The sequence below is a fragment of the Macrosteles quadrilineatus genome, unplaced genomic scaffold, assembly GCF_028750875.1.
Source record: "Macrosteles quadrilineatus isolate MER2022 unplaced genomic scaffold, UCM_ALF_1.0 Scaffold_5__1_contigs__length_97177068, whole genome shotgun sequence".
Taxonomy (NCBI): Eukaryota; Metazoa; Arthropoda; class Insecta; order Hemiptera; family Cicadellidae; genus Macrosteles; species Macrosteles quadrilineatus.
The window spans coordinates 6,743,280-6,757,942 of NW_026542598.1; the positions used below are offsets into that span (position 1 = coordinate 6,743,280).

Below are 14,663 nucleotides of genomic sequence, written 5' to 3' on the forward strand. Positions count from 1 at the left end.
AATTTTTAAACTCATTTTTTGTGCTTATCTTTGAGCCTATTTAAATTTATATAGGGATTCTGCACACCTACAGGAAAATTGCTTTCTAACGGTATGCGCAGATTTACCCCACGATGCACACAAGCTGAGAAAAAAGGTTTTAAAGAAACATGCTTGCCTGTTAATATATAGATAGATAGATGTAAAATAAACTGAGCTGCTCATTTAAATAACAATAGGGTGAACATTTTTCTTAAACGATTTTATTGTACCACCGTGAAAAACAATGTATTTCGTTTCTGTTGTACAATTACACAAAACAAAAACATCGTTTTACCATCCTACTAATATTATAAATGAGAAAGTTTGGATGTATGGATGGATGTATGGATGTATGGATGGATGTATGTTTGTGACAAGTGAACGCGAAAAATACTGGTCGGATTGGGCTGAAATTTGGCATGATGATAGCTCACATTCCCGATTAACATATAGGCATATTCTTATTTCAAAAATCCTTTCGGGCTCCGCCCCAGTGGCTCTGGAGTTTCCCATGTTAACCTTATTATTTTTTTTAACTTTATTTTATTTTACAATCTGTTCAGTACAACTGTGAACAATTAGTAAAAGGCATAATATAAGTAAATGACTTGACCAAGAATCTCCCCAGTGAAAGATTTTGGAAAAATAAATAGTCATATCATATGTAACTAAAACTATGCAAATCGGTATGGGAGTTCAAGAACTTTCACAATTTTTAGTCTGTTGGGAAATTCACCATTGTCCAGCAAGTTAACGGTTAAATTGTTCTGGTGGGTTTCGAGTTTTTCTTGATATTTCTTGCTAATTCTCGTTATTTCTTCAATCACTGTAGGTATTTTTAAATCTCCATGGATTGTTTGATTCGAGACAAACCACGGAGCATCAACTATTCTTCGCAGCGCCTTTGACTGAAATCTTTGAATAATTGCTAAGTTGGATTTGCTTGCCGTTCCCCAAAGCTGTATTCCGTACGTCCAAATAGGTTTGATCATAACTTTGTAAAGTGTGAGTTTATTGGTCAATGAAAGCTTTGATTTTTTGCCTAGAAGCCAGTTGAGTTTACGAACCTTCAAGTCCATTTGTTGTCTTTTACACCAAATATGTGTTTTCCAGGTTAATCTTTTATCCATGTGGAAACTCGTACGTAAACTAGACTTGTTTTAGTAAAACCATACAATTTTGACTTTGAGGGGGGGTAGGGGGGAAAGCACCGGGGGATTTTTCGAGACTTTTGGGGAAATGTATATCTAGTTGGGTACTAACGATTGGTATATAGTTTTGCCTGTCTCTAATTTGTTTCGACACAAAACCTTTATTGACTGGGCTAAAACGATCGGGAATATAAACTTTGGATCAAACGATTTTGGAACATTTTTGAAGATGGTAGCAACAACGTGGTGGTGGTGGCAACAATGACTGCGTGATTGGATTGGATTGGATTGAACATTGAAGTGAAATGTCAGTGGAGTGAGTGTGAGTGTGAGCGTGTCATCGTCTCATGTCTGTCAGCAGAACTGGCCCGTCTGCTTGGCTACTGTCACTCCTCAATCTTTGTCCCGTTTGATCTTAGGTTATCAACATTTTAAAGCTTTGCGTTGGCTAATTTTTTTTTACAGAAACAGAATAAATCCAAATATCTAAAAATTGTTCTTTAAAACCCAAGATTACCAAAAAATGTTGCTAATGGTTAGGCCGATTGTGTTTGTTTGTTTTAGAGGTTAAGTCCAATCCCCTCTTTAAAATGGAAACCCTATTTTCTAAATATGTGCACATCACATTAGTTGTTGCTTTATACTGGTAAGTTGTATCATACATTTTGTAAGCTTACCGCCAATAATAATTGTTGTGCGTTAATTCAAGGAACTAGGCTAACTTAGCCTAGGCCTATATAAGTTATTAACTTATTTGCAAAAAAAAAATTCTTATGGGTAGGCCTTATACTAATCAACATTAAATACAATCTCCCTAACTTGTAATTTCCAATTTAAAATTAAGTTACATAATACTTTATTAAAATAACTTAAGTTAAGTACAAGGGCCGTTTTTCATATAGCTCAGAAGTTTGCAAATAGGCCTAACTTAGGCCTACAAATTTGTGAATGGCAAAATTTGTGAACAGAATGACCCTATTTGCTGCTTTGTAGCTGACAAGTAAACTTATGCTTCCCTGTGTTTTTTTTTAATTTAAATTTTTGAATCCCCCGCACGTGTGGTGTTTTTGACCACACGAAACATATCCGATGCTGACATTCATCGCCAGACGGTTGAAGTTTATAACCCTAATGCAAAAATAGTGGGGAAAGTGTGGAAATAGGCTCTAGGGAGTTTAAAAATGGCCGTGAAAATGTTCATTTTAGAAAGAATTGTGTTATTCGTCGGTAACCAGTTTTTCAGAGGACCAGAAGGGAAAACGGATTTCACGGGCGTTTGCACTCCATGATCCATTTCCGGAAACCCTCACTCATTGCATTAGGACCCCTGCATTAGGAATATGATTTACCTCGGGTGATGAATATCTGTTATTTGTTGATGAATATCTTCATCCGATATCTTTTATACGTATGCCTAATCAAAAAAACATATTCACTGACCTTATCTTGCATGCAGCGGGAGATGTGATGGTGTACAAAATTTTAAAACACACAGCGAAGTGTATTTTGTCAGCTACAGAAATGCAAATGGTGTCATTCTGTTCACAAATGATGCAAGTTAGTGGTGATGAGCCTCATCGCAGCCTACAAGAGAACCACAGATTTATATACTCAAAAACAGCCTTTACTTAAAAAACCATCCTGATATAAACAATTATATATTTTCCTATTTAAAAATTTTTTGTTTTTATAGGCTGATTGTTACTTAAGGCAACTTAATTATTTTGAAGAGGTGTTATCATGTTCTCAAAAAAAAAAACTAGCCCATTTAATTTAATTTATTTATAATTCTATTCGTCTAACCACTTTACTATGAGCTGTAATATGAGAACACCATTCAACTCTCATTGGGACAACAATTTACAACTGATAAAAACTAAATTGCTCAACTTTTACCTAAACTTTTATTGCGTAGTGTGCAAACAATTTTAGGATGCGTTTAAGGAGCTGTTGAACAATCTTTTGAGACTAAATAGGCATAGGCATATTACTAGGCTAATTATTCTTATTTTACAGGGTTGTATCAATCTTTACTGTATTCATAAACAAAGCCTTGTTGAGTGGAGACGATGTGAAGTTAGAAGCACCGATTTTTATAGCATGGTTCCAGTGTGTCGTCTCAGCACTGATATGTTTTATTTTGGCTCGAATATCAAAGCGTTTTCCACATCAGTTCAGTTTCCCATCAGGAAACCCCTTTGATCTAGATGTGGCACGACAGGTAAGATTGTATAGTCTGAGATGACATGGTACATGTTAAGCAGTAGCCTATTACTGTAGACTGTAACTTTATAAACGAAACAAACAATTTATAGCTTCAAAATATTGACAGGTAGGCCTACTAGTTTTAGTGTGAATGTAACTTAACTGTCATAAACATTGTACCAGTACGGTATTCACTAATATGTTTGTAAAACTATTAGTTATCAACATTAATGTTTAAGAAGAGCATTAATCATCATGCTCTTTTAATCATTGCTTAAATATAAAGTACTGGACAGGTTTATTTTAAGAAAGAGCAGCAATTTTTTATGATTTGTTCCTGTATTGTTAATTTTTATCTGTAAGCCCACCCTGTGCTCAATTTATAAAAAAATTAGGTCCTGGAACTGAACCTATTTAATGTTATTTGTACCTATTTATTCTAAAATTTTTATCTTTCTGAAAGAGAGGTTCCGGAAATCCGTTCCTCCGCTTTCCCCCACAGATCGAGCACTGAGCCTACCTAATGATTAAATACAATTATTATAAAAACATAGGCTATTTTATATTTTACATTCAATATCTCATTTTTTAAACATTAAACTTAGGCATAACTTTATTCCAACAAATGATTGTACCCTAATTATTGTGAACACCGACTTTAGTTGTAAAAATGTTTCAAAACATTGCATAGCTGGATTTTATTGATCCAGTTGGAAGGAATTCATTTTTGTAGTTGCTGGAATATGGATTTAATTTTATAACATAGGGCTAAATGGTTTGAATCTGCCTTGAATGTTTTAAGCTTTTATTAGACCACAAACCTTTGGTTGGTTTCAGGTGATTCCTCTATCTTTGTTGTTTGCTGGAATGATCTGCTTCAACAATCTCTGTCTCAAATATGTTGGAGTGGCATTTTACTACGTAGGAAGATCGTTAACAACAGTGTTCAATGTACTTTTTACGTATTTAGTTTTACGTAAGTAATAGAACAAAAAATATTTATGAAGTTAGTTATCCTGTAAAAAAGAAGTAAAATATGTACTGTAATTTAAAATAATCTTAGTAAGGCTATGGCTATCTTGGTACGGCTATGGCTATCTTGGTAAGGCTATGGCCACACTTGGTGACTTGTTTGCTGTGACAAAAAAAGTGCGTAAAAGTGCGTACCGGTAACATTAAATTAGGTAGTACATGAAGACGGACTCTCTAAGAGACTCGTGACCCCTGGCAACACAAAAACAAATGCGTCCGGGAGCGTGTTTTTGTTGCGGCAACCAATACGCTTCACATGTTATCTTACAGCACGACTACAACACTTGGTGACAAGTCGCTCCTTCAATCACTCAGTTCCTGCACTGTTTTCATGTATATTGTTCAATTTTGGTCTGGCAGTGGTAAAATATAGAAGATATGCATCTAAAATACAAAAGTTTTCATCAACGAAATAACCCCCATGTAGCACAGATAGTTGGGCCAACGTTGGTAAATTGTGGAGCCACACAGTTGGCCATGGGTAGAAATGTCACCTCTTTAAACTGTTTTCCAACGAACCATTGTCCAACAATGGCCCAACCATCCAAAAATACTGATAGCCAACTAACTATAACACAACTGATATCCAACCAACCGTTTTATTTCACACAAAATAATAAATATTTAGTATGAAAAGTATAATTATTAGTTGAGTGAATTGATTAAATAGTTCATTGAAACAAATTTTGAAAAAAAAAGCTAGAATAAAATTTTTGAGCCTAGACGGGTCTCGAACCCGGGTCCTTCGACTTATGAGCCTCTTTACCTTACCACTGAGCTATCTGTGATTGTTGATATAGGGAGTTTTCAAGTGGTGAAAGCGTAGCCGACAGTTGCAATGGTCGCAATACTTAAAACATTTTTGATACTACACAGTATAATATGATTCTGTTTATCATTTAAGGCATCATAAGTAGTTATTATTATATATATATATTTTTTTTTTTTTTTTTTTTTTTTTTTTTTTGGTGGATCTAGAGAGGATAGGTACTGGGTTTGAATAAAGATTATTTAATTACCGTTAGATTATTAATGCTATTATAATTTACTGTTATGTGATTAATTACTCTTTCCCCATAAATTGTTGCAAATAAGTTAAAGAATATTAATTAAAAATATTATATTTGCATTATTATAATTATGTTGTGAAAGCTAGATCCAGAGAATGAAAGTCGTGTAAACTCAACTATGGACCATCGTTGGTCCAACAAAAGTATCTTTTGTTGGTCCAACGGAGTGAAAAACGGTTGGCTTGATGTATGATACCCAGCAATGAATATTAATGTATTTCATTAACAATGAACCAATGTTGGTCCACAGTTGTAAATATTGGTTGGCCTAACTATGAGATATACAGTTGGACAACGGTTGGTTGGTTGTGGAAGCTCCAACCAACCATCGACCAACTGTCCCACAGTTGGCCAACGTTGGCCCAGCCATCTGTGCTACATGGGCCTTGTGTATATGAGATGTGCTTAAGGATTATGTAGGCCTACCATAGCCTATATTCTCTTCTGATGCAATTGAAATCCAAAACCTTGTGTATTATTCACAACGTCATGTTTCATCTTCAATGTAATTTGCTCCTCGAAGCTATGGTCATCCAAAAATACTACACACAATTTATAATTTGAAAATCATTTTATTAGGGTGTGATGTTAAACTATTTTTCAGGGAATTTATTCCATATCTCCAGTTCCTCTTCCTTCTTAGATATTTAATAAATAGCAACAGGAAGTATTAGACAATTGTGACGTTCGCAGTTGGTTTCAGGAACAAGATTTAACTGTACCATTTATTTTTCTTCCTTTTAATTCCAATTATAAAGCCATACCGTAAATCACTGAACCTCCAGCGACAAAGTTGTTAATTGTGGCTGTAGTCTAAAAGGTTTACATAAAGATTATTCAGTAATTTAGACTAGAGGTCGTCCAGTGGTCGAAAACTCAACCAAAATATGTAATGTACAGAATTCTCTATTTTCACCCCAATCTGTAAATAAAACATGTGATTAGAATTTCTTCCATTTGTTTTGATTTTCTGTTTATATTTTATCGTTATTTTGTCACCAGCATGGCAACCCGTAGGCCTAAGGCCCATGTTAATTTTTTTAAATTTCAAATTCATTTCTTGTGTTTATTTTAGAGACTATTTTAACTTATTAAGCGATTCTACACATCTACAGCAAAATACCTTTCTAACAGTATGCGTAGATTTTACCTGTGATGAACACGAGCTGAGAGAAAAGGTTTTAAAGAAACATGCTTGCCTATTAATATATAGACTAGAGGTCGTCCAGTGGTCGAAACTCGACCAAAGATTTGTAATGTACAGACTTCTCTATTTTCACCCCATACTGTAAATAAAACATGTGATTGGAGTTTCTTCAATTTGTTTTGATTTTCTGTTTATATTTTGTTGTTATTTCGTCACCAGCATAGAAACCCATAAAGCCCATGTTAATTTTTTTCAAATTTCAAATTCATTTTTTGTGCTTATTTCTGAGCCTATTTTAATTTTTAAAGGGATTCTGCACACCTACGGAAAAATATCTTTCTAACAGTATGCGAAGATTTTTCCTGCGATGCACATGAGCTGAGAAAAAAGGTTTTAAAGAAACATGCTTGCCTATTAATATATAGATAGATGGTATGTTTTATTGTGTGTTACTTCATATTATGATGATCATAAAATCCAAATAATTTTAGAACAAGTTTTTGCTAGAGAGATACCCACACACGTAAAAGATTAGCAAACAGTAGCAAAATGACTGGTTTGAGATGTATCTTAAAAGTTATTCACCCATCCTGCCAAATCCTTCCAGGGTGTCCAATCTCAACTGGTGGACCTCTTCTCACTATACCTTCACTATACCTGACTGAATGGGATTCAAGTAACCCATAATCTATGGCTCTTTATTATCCAACTGGAGAGGCAAGGTTGAAACTGGACCCAGCTGTTCCTGATTATTGGACTTAAATAAATTATCCTCTGGCTAATGAAACAGCTGATCATAGTCAGGAACAAAGCTACACGAATCATCACACTTCATTCTACACTCATCATTCACTCATAATTGGGTTAAAATACGCACCTGAGTTGCGTTCCATCTCAAATGGTATCAATATTAATATAACTTTTTAAACTGCTCAGCCATTAATTAGAGCCAACAGTGAGCTAAAACACTCAGAGAGTTAAATAAAATTCATTAGTACTATAGTAGAGATAGTTATACACCATGGTATAGGATAAACACAAAAACTTATGGAAAATCAATGAAATTTAAATTTATATTTAATGGTTTTTTTACAGATGAAAAGACTTCAATACGATGCATCGTATGCTGTATCATAATCGTTGCGGGGTTTTTAATGGGGGTAAATGAAGAAAATGGATCAGGTAATAAATTTTTATCTTTATATCCTACATCAGTGGTCTCCAACCTACGGCTCACGGGCAAAGGTCTACTGAGAATATATTTTTATTTAATAGCATAAAAACCGATTATCATCTCCTGCCATCTCAGAACCACTCTTATATCCTACATTTTTGGCAATACTGCAATTGTCACACACAATCAAGGCAACACTCGTGAGCCTCTCTTGCGTGTGGTCTCTGTGAAACCGTGATTGTCACTTGCGATCACAAAGTTTTCTTAAGCATCTCTCACAGTCTCGGTGATACCGTGATCATCTCTGGTGAACATGATTTCCTTACTGCGTTGAAATTGAACCAATGGAACGTTGTCAATAAATTGTGGCTTATTGGCTATTGGCGATCATTCTGAAATCCCTTGTCCATACAGAACTCAGATATAATTACTCTGTTTGAAAATGAGTATAAGACACTTCTTTACTTACCATGTTTTTTCTCGATAAATAAAAATTAGTTGTAAACATGTCTACTTAGTGATCAAACTATCCGAATAAAGATCTCCCAAGTTAAATGGAATTTTACATCAATCCTAAAGGTCAAATCACCATCGCATTGTAAGCCTAATTTAACTGACATGTAAATGACAACTGCTATATTCTTGGTAAAAAATATCTGTAGTTTTTAATCAAATTGATTGAAATCAAAATATATTTTATTTCAAAAGATTTACATTTTATACACAAAATTAAAACAATAAAGTTAGTATTAGGCGGTACACTTTTTGTGTTATTTTTTGTTAAATTTTCTTATCATCATTTGCAGTATTTATTTTTTTAGAGGGGACTCATGTTGCTACACTAATATATCTTTGGCCTAGTCCGCCTAACCTAAAAAAAATGTACATTGTGAGACCCCTGACCTTCTTACATGCATTGAAGTTGGAAACTGCAAGTATACCTCTTATTATATGCTCAAGACTGAAGTCTCTTTTGATTTGTGTGTTTATAACCTGTTGTCTATCATTCAGAATGCTCATACATGATTGAATCTGTTAGAATTAATTATAATTAAATTGGTTAGTAATTTTTCAAATCTTGACGTTATTGTTTCAGGCACTTTGTCAGTGATGGGAGTTCTATATGGTGTGCTGGCCTCATTATGCGTGGCCCTTTATTCTATAAATACCAAGAAAGTTTTACCAGTTGTAAACAATCACATATGGTTGTTGTCGTTCTACAATAATGTTTATTCATCTGTGATATTCATACCATTTATCATCATTTACAAAGAAGTCCCTGTAATTATTAGTTATGAGAAGTTGGATTCTTTGTATTTCTGGACCCTTATGGTGGTCGGTGGTTTATGTGGCCTAGCAATAGGATACGTTACTTCGTTACAAATAAAGGTAAGATCTCAGATTTATTCGGAGGTACCTTTATGATTTATACTTGATTTCATTCATTGGGCTATACAGGTCTGAAATGGGATATATTCATGCTACCGAACATTAGTGGAAACGCCATGTTCATTGTCAGGAGGTTTGGTCAACTTGCCTCGTGACCATTGTGAAGGTGCTAAAGAACATTTTACATCATTTCAATACAGCCATGCTTTTCTAAGATAAATTGGTATTTCATACTCAAATAGTCAAATATTAATAAAAAAGCATGGTAAAATAAATAAAACTAAAGGAGGGTTAAATAATAAATATAATAATAATAAATAAAACTAATCCCCTCTATATGGACTAGCTGCTGCCAGGTTTTCATTCGAAAATAACATAGTTCTGTGAGCCAGTCATAGATTGCACTAGTGTCTAAAATTCTATTTTTGCACTTATTCTTTGTTACCGAGATAATTGAGGGGGCACAACAGATGCTATAGCTTACAAAAAGTCATCCTATAAGTTTGAATTGGTTGAAACACCTGCATATTCGTCAGAAATGAGTGGTCAATCTGTCAGTGTGGTTCACGTCAACTGGTCATCTACAACCATTTTGATTTAAAATCTGGCGATAATTCTTACATGGTGATGGAATATCTAGTTCTATCAATATAGTCTATGGTTTACCAGTCCTGGCTGTAGGCCTACTGTATTACTTGTGTTTTCAGGTGACATCGCCATTGACCCACAACATATCAGGGACGGCCAAGGCATGCGCACAGACGGTGCTGGCTACCTACTGGTACGACGAGAGCAAGACTCGACTTTGGTGGGTGTCCAACATGGTGGTGCTAGCTGGCAGCGCAGCGTACACTCGAGTGCGGCAACAAGAAGTCGAAGAGAGGTTCCGCCGGAGGCTAGTGGTCTGAGAGAAGACTTTCTGAATTGCACGGTTTTTATTGCACAAATATTTGACAAGGTGGTCGTTATGTGAACATTTTGTTTAATGCTCACAAATGGGTGTATACTAAATGATTGATGAACAAATAATCCTGACTGATCAAAATAGTGATGCAGCTTAGAGGAGTGGTACAGTAGGATTAAATCCAAGTGGGACAGTCTTAATGTTCCTGCGACAATGTATGTATATTTATTGCCATATCACACAAAAATAGTGTGGTAATAAAACACATATTAGCTTCAGTTTACACAATTTTTTGCAAGGAGGGTTGGATAACATGAGATTGAAAATCAGACTCTCTGTATTATGAATTAAAAGAGAGTTTGCAACGAGTGTAAAGAGATGTTTCTTTTGCAATAAAATTGTTAACAACCAAACAATTAAAGACAACCAATTCAAAACTGTTTTAATCATTCCTTAGAATCAAACTACAGTAACAACATTTTGTTATTTTGATAACTATTGGAAGCATGCTAAGTAGAAATAGTCCAGACAACAAGCAAGGAGTGTGTTATTTCCAGCAATCTAAATCAGTCTTTGACACTTTGCATTTATCCAAGCCAAAGAATATGTTAAACCATGTCATTATGTAAATTTTAAATTTAAAATTAAGTAATATAAGTTTTAAACTGTAAAAACTTTTCGTTTTCTGTTGTTGAATTTGCCATTTTTAGAATACGTTGTGTTTTGTAATACAGATTTGGTGATATTTATTAAAAGTTAGCTCATATTCTTTTGTGATTTATTCCCTGTGTTTTTTTTTTTTTCAATTAATAATTTTAATATTTGTAAATATTAAATTGGTTTTATTTTGTAATAATATCAGATAAATAACACATGTTATTTTGTGAATTAGTGCGTAGTATCATTGACTAATATATATAGTCAATGATAGTATGGGCAATGCCACGATTATCTTGTAATGTGACTCAGTGTTGTTTGAAGCCTTAATCTCTCTTACACACGATCCTATTTGACTCTAGCTCTAGTATTTAGGAACGCTCGTGCTCGTGAATCAAATACTTTTTTTTCATGTTATACTCATTTTTGTTACAGGAAAGAAGTTGGGTGCATTATTCAGAAAACACAAAGAAGACAAAGTAGTTTACTCATTTGTAAATAACATTTTTTTCTATTACACGCTTTTTTTCTATTTTAATTAAGCTTAAGTCTTGTTACATCGAAATACCTGTGGTTATATAAGTCACTGTTATATGTGCAGAACCTACCACGTGCAGCACGGTACCAGAGTCAACATTAATTTATTTAGATATATAGTTCAAAATAAACTGTAAAATTTTAAATGTTTGTTTTCATCAATAATTACTTCAAAATCAATTTAAACAATTTTTTCCAGGGAAAATTTTACCTAGATTTTATAGAGAGTGAGGGGGTTTAAAAATTGTGAAAATCGTGTACGGTACGTAATATCATAGTTAAAACGTACTCTGGGCCCTTAGGTAATATTATAGATGAAGCATAATCCTTAGTAGATTTCTAATTCTTATGGATCAGCTGTGGACAATTTTATTATTAGTTCTGTCCGGTGTTTTGTTTCAATTTGTTTCTCGTTATTTCAGTAATTTAAACCCTCGTTTAACCAAATAAAACGATCTAATCATGAACAATAACACGTCCCCTAGTTATATAAACAAAAGTAGAGCACAAATTAAAAAATTGAACCTAAAATAAAATAAACAAAATTTTGTCGGCCCTAGCAATCAGTGTCACCGGACATGAACTAAATACGGAAAACGAGCTTCAAAATTTACCATGGGATGAGATGTGTACTTGTGTTGGTTAGTCTATGGTAATATGTGGACGTCTTATAAATTTAATATTGGCGTTAAACGTGATAAAGATTACATAAACAGAAGACTTAATCCAATTTCCCTATTCAAAATGTCGTTTTATTGCAGTTAAGGCAATTAATGATTCATATCATCAATAGAAAAAAAGTATGTTACCAAATTTAAAAAGAGTTGTTGTATCCATTTATTTATTTATTTATTACAACAGTTTCTCAATGAATACAATTTTGGCTAAAGCTAGATTTACAAGATGGCAGAGGTTGAAAGTTCTAAATCCATATATAAATCCCAAAGTACCCATGAACTTTTGAGAAAACTAAATGTCACGCCCCCATAAACCATATACTTAAAATGTTTGTTGAAACCTTGCGGAAAACTATCCATTATTTCTATTTCAAAAATTTCCCTTTAACGTCATAATTCCTTTCTAAAGGGAACTTTCCATATACGTAATGTTGAAAATACCTCAGCTGTACTTATTTGTATGATATGTTCTTTCAATTTATTACCTTATTAAAATCAGGTGTGATTATTTGTTTTTTTTTTACAGTATTTATTTTTTTTTTTTACAGTCATAAGCGATGACAGATTTCAGTCATCCAAAGGCACTGGACGTGAAAACAAACAAACATCAAAATTGATGAGTCCGTCCACAATAATTTAAGAACAATGAATTTATTTCTGGTGCAATGATGACATTATTCACAGAAGTGTTAACAAAATAAATAAGAAATTAACAATAACTAGCTGTTACCCACGGGCTCCACCCCATTTTACTACATTAGTATTAATAAAACTATTGATTGGTTAAGTTAAGATGAAATAAACAAAGCAGAATACAAACAAATAATAACAGCTGAGGTATTTTTAACATTAGGTAAATGGAAAGTTCCCTTTGGAAAGCAATTACGGCCTTATAGGGCAACTTATGAAATAATGGATAATTTTGAGCAAGGTTTCTCGTCATGGCGAACATTTTAAGTATATGGTTTATGGGGGTGTGACTTGTAGTTTTCTCAAAAGTTCATGGGTACTTTTGGCTTTATATATAGACTAGCTGTTGTACCCGTGCTTTGCAACGGGAAGAGGACACAAAATAGAAACATTTTAATCATTATCTCTTGCATATAATAGTTACAGATCCGCCAACGCTTTTAGAAACAAAATTCAACTTTTATAGCCTTAATAGAAACATTTAAGTTATGATTTAAACATTTAAATCTGGTAAGTAGTGGATACCACCATTTTGGTTTTGATTAATTTTAAATCTTGTAGATGCTGATATGAGAAAAACTGACCAAATCTTCAAGTAAAACTTGAACATGATTTACCAGATTTACCTTCATCTCCCTTAGTTACAAATCTTTTAATTTATTATTGACATTTTAAATTTCAATTTTGAAGTTGCAAAAATACTAATTATTAAATTTAAATATCTTTATATTAAACCATAGATAAAACATACGTTGCTTAGTCTATGATTAAACTCTTATTTATATTAATTCACAAATCCTTTCATCTTCAGTTTTTTCACTCACAATAAATCATTAGCAAAACTAAGTCAGCTGTTATAAACTTTAGAATTATTGCTGTGCCTTATCAATACAGTCTTTTGAAATATTAAAGAAACTATATCCATAGGTACTATAAAAAATTTCAAACAAATAATTTAGCATTAATGACAGCAGACAAAACTAATATGATTATCAAAGCATCAAGGACTAAAAAATGTAATAGCAAATACAGCATATGTTTCATTGCATCTCTGATTCTACTATACAAAAATATCAACAAACAACTTAATATACACACCAGTTCTTTTAATCAGTTCCATCGTCCATTGCCTTTACATTTTCACACTTACCATTAGGAAAACATAGTAACAGATATTTCATTGATTTTAGAAACAAAAGAACACTGTGTACTGCTTAGTTTTATGATATTTTCCTTGGTTTAATTTAATCAGTGGTGTGGCAAAACACAAACAATAAATTTATCAAATAAAGTAAAATTTGAACTGAAAGCTATGTTAAGATAAAATAAGAATATTTTGTATTACCGCACATATACAATAGATTTTAGAAAACAAAAATCAAAGACAATTTAGTTATTGATGGTATTCTTTAGTTTAATTTAAGCATAGGATTAGCAAAACACAATAACTTAATTTACCTAAATATACATATAAAAAACAATGTGATGTGCAAATTATAGTTAATCTAACACATGTGAAGCAGTTTGAATTTATTTAAAGTAGCCTCCAAATTCATACAAAACATCTATACATTGTAATTTTCATACTGTTTCCATGAAAACATATCAATAACATTATTTTCACTTAAGATTATTAACTTAAGACGCTTTAAAAAATCCAAAGCAGAGCCGGAGTTGATACAGCAACGGTTATAAAATCTTTTTTTTCTATATTCATTGACATAGTTTTAGAATAAATAATCCATGATAAAATGTTAGATCAAAATAAACCTACCTCATATTTATGGAAAATATTATGTCTTTGTATCAGCTGTCTGAAATTGTGAAATATGCAGTTTAGCAGTTCTTCTTGTTTATATTTAAATGTCAAAGCAAATGTAAACAAACATTGTTAGTGTTCTCATCACAGCCATGGAGACCAATCAATATTTACTTTTAAAATGTTCACCTAAGAACTTTTAAAGCCAAAGGGGCAAAGCCTACGGCCAGTATCGAAATGTGAATAGTCC

At 33.0% G+C, this 14,663-nt stretch overlaps 1 protein-coding gene across 1 annotated transcript; it reads left to right on the forward strand.

Annotated features, from left to right (window-relative positions):
* Nucleotides 1-1,534: 1,534 nt before the first annotated feature.
* Nucleotides 1,535-10,853, forward strand: LOC128993844 (GDP-fucose transporter 1-like). Its single transcript, XM_054417898.1, has 6 exons — nt 1,535-1,818; nt 3,189-3,393; nt 4,215-4,353; nt 7,722-7,808; nt 8,897-9,189; nt 9,897-10,853. Exons 1-6 carry the CDS (start codon nt 1,763-1,765, stop codon nt 10,095-10,097), a joined length of 981 nt encoding a protein of 326 aa, XP_054273873.1. The 5' UTR covers nt 1,535-1,762; the 3' UTR covers nt 10,098-10,853.
* Nucleotides 10,854-14,663: the final 3,810 nt, after the last annotated feature.